The following is a 12,023-nucleotide window of genomic DNA, read 5'->3' as shown; positions in this document are numbered from 1 at the left end:
AGAGCAGTGATCAAGATGCCTAAACTATTCCTCCTCCTGTCTTCTAGACAAAAATTAATTTAAAAAATTAAAATTAACTGCTTAACTTTCCTTTTAATTTTTAAAACCTGATGAATTCAGACAAGATATCTAAATTATCTAAATTATAACACAAAAATTAAAATTTTCAATTTTAATTATAATCTTCAAATATCGAAAGAAATTTCTTTGAATCTTGAAATTTTTGAAACAAACTGAGACAAAGTTTTAATCTAAAAACAAAAAGTGTAATTTATCTAATAAAAGCTGTAATTAGACAAAAATATAAAAAAATTTCTACCACAGAGAAATGTTTAATTTTATTCAAAAAAAGTATGATCAAGCTTTTTAAATATATTTTTATACTTTAATATTTTATAAATATTATTTATCAGATTTTTTTCATTTAAATATAACTTATTTACACATTGATTTGAATGTGAACGATTAAAATGCTTATAATTGAAACAACAATTTTCAGACAATAAAAGATTTAAGCCTCTAAAGTTAAAATTATTTAGCCCTGTGGCCTTCCCCTCAAAAAAGTTGTGCAACGCTAATGAAGGTAAAAAATTTACCTAAGTAAATGATTTTGGGAAAAAAGAATAGACAATAAAAGAGGACTTACTTGTGCTTGGAGAGGATGCATCATCAGTAACTTTAGAAATTTCTCATCAGGAAGAAGTTCATCCAATGAGCCACCCTGCTCTCTCACTGCTTCCCCAAGAAATGATGCAAAGCATCGATGTAAGGGAATGTGGAATGATACTTGATATGGATTGATCTAAACACAGAAAATAAGGTTAGTAGAGTAGTAATAATAAAGAAAATAAGTTATAAAAATGCTGAAACAGAAAAATGTTTTAAAAGATTACAAACTTAAATTATACGCAAAAATATATTATAATTGAATTATTTTTATTATTGATATCATCATATCCAGATTTAGCTTAAAATATAAGCAACATCATATCTTATAAACTAAGCATCATTACAAAAAATTTACAATCAAAATAAATTGCATTGATTTTCTATGCGCATTTTCAATTATAATTTATAGAAATTTATTTACAAGAATTTTTACCTAAGCATCAGACAAAAATGAATCTATCATAACAGGTGCGTTTTTTTCTCTGTTTTTTTACTAGTGATACCAACATATCCAGATTTAGATTACAATATTAAAAAAAAAAGTGTCTTATTAACTGAGCATCATTACAAAATTTACAATCCTTATTCTATTTTACATAAGTTTTTTTTTTTAACAGTTACTTCAGCATCAGACATAAAAGTAAATTCGGTGAAATAAATTAATTTTAACAGTATAAAAATCTAAAATTAATAAGTTAAAAACTTCTGTGTGGTAAAACCTTGATTGACCGAAATAATTAAGACCTAACCTACTTTGAAGAAATAGCATTTCTGAATAAAAGTCCAATTGTTCAATACTGGATAACGGAAGTTCAATCATTGTCCAATTTTGCTACTAATTCATTCTCATTTATATATTATAATTCATACCAGACAATTCAAACAAATGTTTTCACGTCCAAATAAATACAAATATTTTATTACATAACTCATTAATATTATACTAATGATAAGCTGGCAATAACCATGAGTTAAAAGTTCTTAGAAAAAAAAGGAAAATATTTCATTTCTTGTCATCTAATGTAAGTATTAATTAACAATGTATTAAAACTCAATGTGCACTATATCTATGTAAAGTGATTTGCACAAATTAAGACGTCAAAAAAAGAAGACAATAAGTCTTACCTCATCTCCAACAGAAAAGCCAATAGCTTGAAACCAATCATGAAGAGCTCTAGTACAAATTTCAAGCACTGTTTTGGTGCGATCTAAAGCATCCTAAAAATGGAGAACTCAGCATATTATAATATTTTCATAAAAAATATCACAAAAGCAAGAAGCTTAATATTATTTTAAAATAATTTTTAAGATAAATTTCTAAATAATTCGCTTTCATCACCTCTTTTGTTTGGCCCATTCCATAAAAGTTTATAAAGTTTAATCTATAAAAAAATAATTAATAACAACAAATAAATGAAAATTTAAGCTGACTAAAAAATAAAGCATACTTTACTATAAAATTTTAAAAAATAAAAATCATGCAGAATTATTAATTTGATTCTTTAATTTGGCAAACAGGAAGGAAAAAATACACTTTACTAAAAACTGATAAAATAAAACAGTTTATAGAAAAAAATTAAGGCATAATGTAAATCATTGAGCAACTAAAAAAACTTTTAATTATCTCCAAAACTAGATTTTTGGACAATGATATTGATTAAACAATAATAAATATTGATTAAATGTAGAACTTAGTGACCAAATAGACGATTAATAGTATACAGGTCTTGAGACAAAATTAATAAGATTACAGACCGGGTACTGATGTTATAGCTGTAGTTTGGAGCTGCATTTCAATATTTATCTACTTTTTAAAATCTAACCAATATTTTAAACACAACATGCTTTTTTGAGAAACATTTCAAATACAAAGAAATATTTGTAAGCATACAGCACAAAATAAATAACTAAAAAAAAGAGAAGCATTACTATAAGCTAGACAAGTATTTAAAAATTTCAAAAAAAAAAAACAAAAAAAAAACACTTTATTATTGATGTACTATAATAAAATAATTTTCACAGTTAAAATAAGGTATTGGATAAATTAAACCATAAATAATACTGTCAACAACAATAGCTGTTGTATACAGTATAAAACATTAGTTTAGTTTACCGAAAACCGAGACATAACTTTTAATGTACTGACATAATAAATGGTTTCTTACTGGATTTTTAAGGTGGGAAATCAAAGCCCACATTGGTGTTGCAGAACTTTCCAGTTCAGCAGAAAAAGCAGCGTAGTAAGTATTAGATTCAAATTCAACGTGTGATTTCAATTCACGATTATTAACATTCATACCTGAAAACAAATTATTAGTTTTTAAAAATGGTTAGCAAAATAACAAAAGGCATCTGATAATAAATAGACCAGGTTGACCATTCAACTTATCTATAACAGAAGAAATATCAAATAAAATTATAATATATAATATAAAGTAAACAAGTAAAAATATATTGTGTCCCAAAAATTAGAAAAATAACAAATGAAAAATTTAAAAATATTAACTTAAAACTATGCAATTATTTATTTACTTTTTAATACAGTGAAATCTATTGGGAGTGACCACTCTCTTTACTACTGTAAAATGGTCATTAATAGAGGTTGGACCTTCATTGACTTTTCAAAAATAGTATCGAAGGTGCATGATTTTTCGCAAACGATTTCAATTTTTGTCAGTGTCAGTTCCTTGGTGCAGGAATGACACTTGTGTGTACGCAATTGTGTTAGTGTTATGCAAACCAGATTAATGAATAAAACTTAGAGTCAATAAAAATGATCCCTACTGATAAAAATATGAGTAAAAAAATTTTTACCAATTATGAATGATAGAACTATTTAAATAACTAAACATTTATGGTTTTTGTTTAAGTTTCATTTTATATCGTGAAAATTAGACAGCTTTAAAAAATGAGAAGAGATTTGCTTGCTCAAGATGCTTAGTTTTTCCAAAATAACTTTTTTTTTCTAATTTAACTTTCTACTATAAAAATAAATCATTGATAGCATCATCTTCAGTGCACTCTGATTGCAACACAAGATAGTAGCACCAACCTTTTAGATGATCTCAAAAAGAAATCAAATATTCAATCATCAAAAAGAAATAAGAACCACACAAATATTTTGAATACATTTTAAGCTACTTATTTGTTTAGTTAATATTTTTTGTTTTGATATTTTTTCTTGTTTCCTTATTTGACGTTTTCTGCATTTGGTGCAGAGATTTTCCCGGTCGCTAGAAAAGGTTTTGATGCTCTCTCCTAAAGGTTTTCTTCAGCACAAAGTCTATGGAATATCTGCCGACATTGGAGAAATAAAATAACGGAGATTTTACTAGCGACATTTCTTAGATTACGAGTAAACTTTTGATACATAATCATGTAACTCAAAAAGAGAAATTCAAAATTGGAAATAATATAAGCACTTACATTTAGCGAAGTAAAAAATATGTTTATAAATCCTAATCTAAAAAATATTTTTTAAACCATTATTTATAATTACTTAAATTATTAACAGTCAACATACTGCAGTGCTGGCGATAGCACTATCTGTTGAGGAATAAGAGAAATATTTTTGCCATCAGTGGATATTTTATAGCCATTTTTTATTTTTTTTAAAATTCAACAAACACAGAGAAATTTGAGAATATACGGGTAAGCAGGAGACTTGGCAGATATGCTAAGGAAGAAACTCTGTGCCTCCCAAAAGTGGTCGCATATAGAGGAGGTCATTCATAGAGGTGGTCTTTCCTTGAAGTTTCACTGTAGAATAATTTTATTTATTCAATTATTTTTGCTAAGTGTAATTATTTGTCCTTCTCTAAAATAATTTTTATACCTTACTTTTACTTTATTTAATGTTACTTTTGAATTTGAATTATTTACCGAAGCATTTTTGGATCATACATCAATTATTATTTTTTCTCCTGAATTCTCATAAATATTGAATTAAGATCTTAAAAATAAACATTGTAGAGTGAAATTACTAAATAAATATATTGTGCTACAAAAGCTAAATAAAACAGTTTTCATTTTAACTCCAATAAAGTTAAATAGTTAATAATACAAATATAAGTTTTAATGTTAAAAAAACAATGATAAAGCAACAAAAGTAATAGAGAAGTTATGAAATTCATAAAGAAATTTAAAATTAGAGAAAAGTTCCCATACATGATAATCTGTTGATTTGCAAGGTTAGAACAGTAATTTCTGCCATGACACACATTAATATTATTCATCCATTTACAATTATTCTTAAAGGTTTTTTACCTTGAAGTAAAGACAAAAACTTAAACCACCATGAGAGTAGCGTAGTATCACTAATAAACTCATACGCAACAGCACTATGGGTAAGAACATTATTAAGGTCACTGATTAACGGCCAATAACAATGTTCTTTCATTATGTGATGACTGCAATCAACTACAAAATGATGGTTCTTTTCAGCACCTACAAAAGAAGAAAAAAAATATATATAATAATAATAATAATAATAATAATAATAATAGATATTTATTCATGCATGTCACTACAAAACTCACAATTATGTGAGAGTGCCTATTAATATATACAAATAATCAATGAGCACCTCGCACTATACCTATAACCAAAAACTAATTAGAAACTTATATAATTAGCATACTTAATTTTGAAACTATTCTTCCCACTAATTTCAACAAACACCGCAATTATAACATTAAAATCCTACATGTAAAGATACTAATTCAAGGTGTAACAACTTTCAAGTTTTCTGTCATTTTGAGTCTTTTTTCATTTATTATTATTATTATTTTTTTCCTTAAAGAAAATTTCTTCAACCGAAACATGTTTAAAATAAATGTGGCTAAAAGATTTATATAGAATAAAGATTTATATAGAATAAAAAAAATTTAAATATAAATTTGAAAACAACCTGTAAGAATTTGATTTAAAAAGAAATTTGAATAACTACTTACTGAGGAAAACTGTATGAAGTTTAGTTAGATAGTTAGATTAAATTTTTGTAAAAAAATCAACAACTTTTGAAAACAAAATTTTAAAAATATAGCAAATACATTTACTTATCCAGCTGAGAAAAATAAAAAGTTTACACTTAAAATGACAATCACACAAATTTTAATCCCTACTTACACTGGAGAGTACTTTTCTGTGCAATTGAATGCATCATACGGTACAAGCTGTCAACCATTACATGAAGGAGTCTGTACTCTTTAGTCATTTGATAGGCCAGATCTTCATTGCTAAATAACTGTACACTCACATGCACAACTCTGTTGGAAAGAGTATCAGAGTCCTTGGATTCTGCAAGCATTTTGTTGATTCTTCCATAGTGATTCACAAAAATCTTTGTAAATGCTTGCTAAAAGATTCAATGAGAAAAACAACATAAATTTTTTAACAAAAAGTTTAAAGAAAAACATAACAAAAATTTAAAAGGTTAAGGGAAACATAATAATTCTATCTGAAAGCAAAATCTAATCTCTAATCACCACTTTCAAAATAATACATTTTTCAATGATGCTTACAAAATGTAAGCATAGGTAAATACATAGTAGAGCCTGAAATTGATTATTCATATAAGGAAGATTTTATTTTTAATGATGAACAATAAAATCTGACAAATTGCGATAAAAAATTGCCTTAGACAATCATAACATGAACATTCTAGGAAGCAATGTTTGTTCTTGTTCATTTACGTCACACTAGAGCTGCACAATGGGCGATTGGGGGTGGTCTGGGAATCATCCCTGAAGATGATCAGAAAACATGCCATAACAATTTTGATCCTTTTGAGCGGATGGCACCCCGCTTTGGTAGCTCGATGATTTGGTAGCCGCATGCGAAGTCAGGCATTTTACGGCAAAAGAATTTAACGAGGACCAAAACTGCATACCCTCGGACCCTACGCAGAATCATCCAAGTGATCACCCACCCGCACACTGACCGCAGCCAGTGATGCATGACTTTAGTGATCTGCTGGGAACCATCTTATGGATCAGTCCACTGTGGGACCAATGTTTTTTATAGTTGTTTGAAAGTTGGTCTATTTATAATAGTTAAGAAAAGTGAAAACAATTATAGCTAATACAGCCTATTCTCTTTAGTATGACCCCCCTTATAGTGATCCTTTCATTACAACGATTACCTGTTTGTTCTTCCATACATGCAGTGTTATAACATTGGCACTGAACCGTTCATTCAAAAATATCACACAAATTTTAGTCATTAGGTTTAGAAAAGGTTTCAAAGAAATCATTTAAGTATTAAGTCCCTTTGATGCTTGCACACAAAAATGCAAAAAAAAACCTTGAATCCTCTTTGAATGAAGGAAGAGGGACATGTGATGTCCTAAATTAAAATCCTAGTGTGGTTGTAATTTACGGTCCTTCTTTATCTGTTTAGCTTTCTTTTTAAAGGAAGCAATAAATTTATCAATCATATTTTTCTTGCTTAATAAACTCTTTTTTTGTGAAATGCGAGGCTATTGTCTTTTGTAAACCAGCATATTATTTTAAATGCATTTTTTATCTATTAAATATTATTTTAAAAGGTATATTAATATAGGAAAGAAAATTGAGTTGTTTGCAATTTTAATGTTAGTTACTAGCTCCTTATTAAAGCAAAAGCACTTTTTTCAGCTATGAGTTAATATTTACAATATATTTGTGAACTCATGATTAGGACTGGGCGATATTAGAAATTATATATCGTGATATATCGTCAGTTTTGCATCGCGATATAGCGATGTATCGCGATATAGTATTTGTGAATTTCATTTAGATTAAGGCACAGAAAGTCAGATTTCTATCAAGACTTCATACGCATATTGATTTAAATCAATTTATAAATTTGAAAATATATATGTTTTGCTAAAGAAAGATATTAAATAAATTGACTAAGATGTACAAATCTTACTTAAAATATTTATTGAAAAAATGTGTGTAGATACAGAATGAAATATTTGCACTTCTTTATCGTTTATAAGGTATAAGCAGTCTTAATTTAAGTTAACCCCTAAAACACCCTTAATGAAAAAAAATATTGTTATTAAACAAAAGCTGATTTTAAAATTTCAAAATATATTTTAATTAAAATAAAAGTTAGATTGACTAAAAGCCGAAGTTTAAAATTAAAAAGGTTCGAATTTTAAACTAAAAAGTAAACATAAGATTTGTAATAATTTCTTAAAATTTTCGTTCTCTGAAAGATTTCTCAGTTTAAAAATAAAAAGGGAATTTTATAAAGATATCTAGCTGAAATTATTGAAAGAAAATTTAAAAAATTAAAAAAAAAGTTTGTTAAGAAATTCATTATACACTTAAAACAAAGTGTTAAAAATATTTTTTTTTTTTTAAAAAAAGAAACTTTTTTTAACAAATCAATATTTGCTTGTACTATTATGCGTAAATAATTACAGAATTATTAAGTTCGATCGTAATGTTCAAATTCTTAATGAAGAAGTAAACACAAGTTTTGTTATATTTTCTAAAAATGATCACGCAAATAACAAAAGATTTCTTAGTTTAAAAATAAAAAAATAAATAAAAGTGAAATTTATCAATATATTTACCTAACAGCATAGGAACAAAATTTAAAAAATAAGTTCGTTAAAAAATTATTTGTATGCTTAAAACAAAGAGCTAAATAAATTTTAGAAAAAAAATGCTTCTTAAACACTATTTTTATTATTATTTCATTTAAATAATTAAATTAAATTAAATAATGACCGAATTATGAACGAAAAACAAAGTAAGGCAAAGTTTCTTAATTAAATTCTTAAAAATAAAAACAAAAGAATTGTGATATTCGGTAATATATTTAGCTAATTAACTAATAATATAAAACGAAAATTAAAAAAAAATAATGATTTTGCTCTCTAATAAAACGAAGTAGTAATTGATAAAAAAAAAAAAAGAAATGAATAAAATTCGCAAACTTTTCAAATTCTTTTGAACAAATAAAGTTTATTGACTTATGTCCAAAAAATAAGTTTTGTTTTAACTTTATTTCTAAAAATAAAAACAACTCAAGATTTATAAATTTAAAATCAGTAATAGAAGCCCATTAAATTATTAGAAGCTTTATCCGAAAGGTTTTTAATAAATTAAAAGAAAGTAAAAAAATAACCTAACAAATTTATTTACTTTGTAATTTAATTCCTTATGGGTGCCTTAAATTAGATTTCCGATAATTTTCACATTTAAAAATATAAAAAAAGTTTTGTCAGAAAATAAATAAAAAACTTACCTAATTAACGAAGAAACTTTTCTTTATAAATTCTTTTCAATAATAGATTGCGTTCAGAACAAGGTTACGACGGCGATCACGAAGTTAATCCCATTGAAAATAATCTACAAGAAACGATTTCAAATCGCGAAGGTGCGAAAACGAACATGTGATATAACGATATAAGGTCTCAAAAGTGATTCTGATTCTACCGCTCATCAGTCAAGGCCGTCTCAACATAACGAAACAATATCGTCTTCCACAGCGCGAGTTGGCATCGGAACGTAAGAGAAAGTCCTTGCGTGTATCGCTATATCGTTATATCGTCTTCTTCACTCGACGGCTTAAATCAGATTTCTGATGCATCGCTTGGAATGAAAGTTGCTGTATCGCTTTGCCGATATAGGCGTTAAATCGATATGTCGCGATATATCGATTTATAGCCCAGTCCTACTCATGATATAACAACCCCAAGTTGTAATGCCTGTTTTCACCTATATCACCAGGATGAGTCGCGATGGTCCAGGGGATAGAGCGTTTGCCTTCCAATGATGTGTACCGGGTTCGAATCCCAACGATGGCTGGTTGATACAAATCCGCATCTGGCTTGCACCGACGACAGTGCTGACCTGAAATATCCTCAGTGGTAGATGAATCACGGCTTAGAGTCCCTTTGCTGTCAGGCTAACTGTGCGTGGTTCTCGTGGTATTCCTCCCCATGTAGCGCAAATGTGGGTTATTTCCTTAAAAAAAGTCCTCCACAAAGGCAAAATTTCTCCCAAAACTTGATCCAGGAGTTCTCTTGGGATGGGGTTCGAAATTACAAAGCTACAGAGTTGAGCATTAGCTGTCGTAAACCCAAAAACTGGGTCGGCTGTTCAACGACGGCTATAAAATTATTAAATAAAATATATCACCAGGGTAGTTATATCAAGCATCGACTCCATAAAATTTTAATATCAGTTTTAGTTGCTTTAAAGGCTAAAGTTCAACTAATGTAAAGAATGCAAAAAAGAAAAGCATTCCTTATGAATATTATTCTTATTTTTTTAACATCTGAAAAGTAGTAAAAACAACTAAGCTGGAGAAAGGAATGTAAAAATATTTACATAAAAATAAACACATAAAAAATATAAATAAATAGAAATAAAAAAAACATTTTATGCATATAAAACAAACTTAAATAGATAATTATGAATACCTTGTAAGTAAGATCAGGCATCAAGTTAAGAAGCAAACAGACTAACTTCTGAGGAAACTCAAATTTAATCGTCCAAAATACTAGTTCATCTAAGAAACAGGACTCTTTCAAACTATCAACATCGCACCAAGATGAACGGCCTCGCCCATCTAAGGGAGAGAAAAGTAAACTCATAAAATATAATAGAAAAATTTCTAAAGAATACCTGTTTAGCAAAAATAGAGAGAGAGAGAGAGGAAAAAAAAAACTTTAAAATATACTTCAGAGTTAATTCAAGATCATACAAAATTGAAAATTCAAAATGATGAGAATTAAGTTTATAAAAATTCTTTAAAAAATCTTACAATAAACACTTTAATAAGTGAGTAATATCACATCATGTTTATGATATGATATTTTCAGTTAAATAAAATCAATTATATATCAATTCCTTTTAAGACTGAAATAGATTGTTCATACTGATAAAAATTAGAATAAATTAAATACACAAAATATTTCAATACATTCAAACTGTCTTTAGAACAAAAAGATAAGTATTTAAACGAAATTTATTTAATTTAACAAACACATTTTACAAATTTCTTTAAAAGACAAACATCCTTTTTTTTTTCTTGACATGCTTAGAAAAATCTAAGTTAACCTTTGCCTTCACCCCCTAAAAGCATTGAAATTTCATTCAAATGCTTATAACATGAAATTTCTTTAAATTGGAACAATTTTAAACCTAAAAATATGTGATATATCTGAGCCATATATAACCAATTACAATATTGTGTAATATTTGGAAATTAGGTCGAATCTATCATTCGTGATGAGTAAACTCAGAAAACATAAATGATCCAATACCCTTATTTTAAAATAAAATAAATACTCAAAAGAAATTACATTGGAATACTGTTGTGAATATTTAATATGAAAAACAATTCCTATATCAAATATTATTCTTAGATAATGATATAGACTTTGAGAAGGCATGGTTGTGGTTTTTCTTTCCACATTTTTCTTGTCTTAACCTGAGATTTCTTTTCTGAAAGCATGATAAGAGATTCAAAAAATTAAAAATATAGCTTATGCTCCTTATATGTAGCATTTTCCTTCCAGTTAATAACAAAACAAGAAATTACTTCTAAAATATATTTTTCTTACAAGGGGCATGGATAGTCTGCAAACAGGGTTGCCACTCAATTTCAGAAAAAAAATTCCCTGACTTTTCCAGGTACCCCAGGTAAATTTCAATGAAAATCGAGACCATATTTTCATCAGAAAACTTTGATTCTTTTACTTGTAATGTGAAATATTAGATTTTCTGAGTAAAAATATATCATTAAATAAGGATAGGAACATTTCAGTTTGACTAAAGTGGGAAATTTTTACAACAAATAATTGTAATAGATGTTAGAATTATTTAACTCTAATATCAATAACTGATTATTGTTACAGGACAATTAAGATTAGTTATTTTCCAGGTATGATATAGGGAATATTCCAAGTTTTTGTAAAAAAATTTCAGCTTTCCTTGACTATTCCCTGATTTTTAGAGTTAAAATAAAATTCCCTGATAATTCCAGGTTTTCCCTGCTCTGCCTGACCTGTAGGAATCCTGTGCAAATTAAGTAATCAGGAGTATACTGAAGTTAATTATGAAAAACTTTACTCAGAAATATGAAAATCTCCAAAACTTTAACTAGTTGATGTTTAAAAATATAAACAATCTTTTTAAAGATTTATCGATAATTTGTTGAATATTGTTTTAAATTTAGTCCAAGAAAACAAATAAAAAAAGGTAACTATGTAATCCAACAACAATAAATGTACTTCTTACACTACCAGGGGTCTGTCCAGACATTTCATGAAAGGTCCTATTTTTTTTAAAATTGTGAAAAAACTTCATAATTTGTGAATGTAAAATAAGAGTTAAGCCCCATTCTTT

At 27.2% G+C, this 12,023-nt stretch overlaps 1 protein-coding gene across 2 annotated transcripts in view; it reads right to left on the bottom strand.

Moving 5' to 3' along the window:
- The window catches only part of Ubr3 (Ubr3 ubiquitin ligase), an 83,479-nt gene that overhangs the window by 58,353 nt on the left and 13,103 nt on the right, over window positions 1–12,023 (bottom strand). For both annotated transcript variants that reach the window (XM_016061985.5, XM_071186782.2), the window contains exons 6-11: window positions 10,094–10,242; window positions 5,797–6,025; window positions 4,936–5,115; window positions 2,835–2,968; window positions 1,795–1,887; window positions 647–802 (exon numbers count right to left, since the gene is read on the bottom strand). In XM_016061985.5, coding sequence (XP_015917471.2) covers window positions 647–802; window positions 1,795–1,887; window positions 2,835–2,968; window positions 4,936–5,115; window positions 5,797–6,025; window positions 10,094–10,242 — 941 coding nt within the window. The remainder of the gene's footprint in view (window positions 1–646; window positions 803–1,794; window positions 1,888–2,834; window positions 2,969–4,935; window positions 5,116–5,796; window positions 6,026–10,093; window positions 10,243–12,023) is intronic.

Source organism: Parasteatoda tepidariorum, chromosome 9, assembly GCF_982258835.1.
Source record: "Parasteatoda tepidariorum strain Cologne lab strain chromosome 9, Ptep-v5.0, whole genome shotgun sequence".
NCBI classification, from domain to species: domain Eukaryota; kingdom Metazoa; phylum Arthropoda; class Arachnida; order Araneae; family Theridiidae; genus Parasteatoda; species Parasteatoda tepidariorum.
This window is presented reverse-complemented; position numbering and strand designations above follow the sequence as displayed.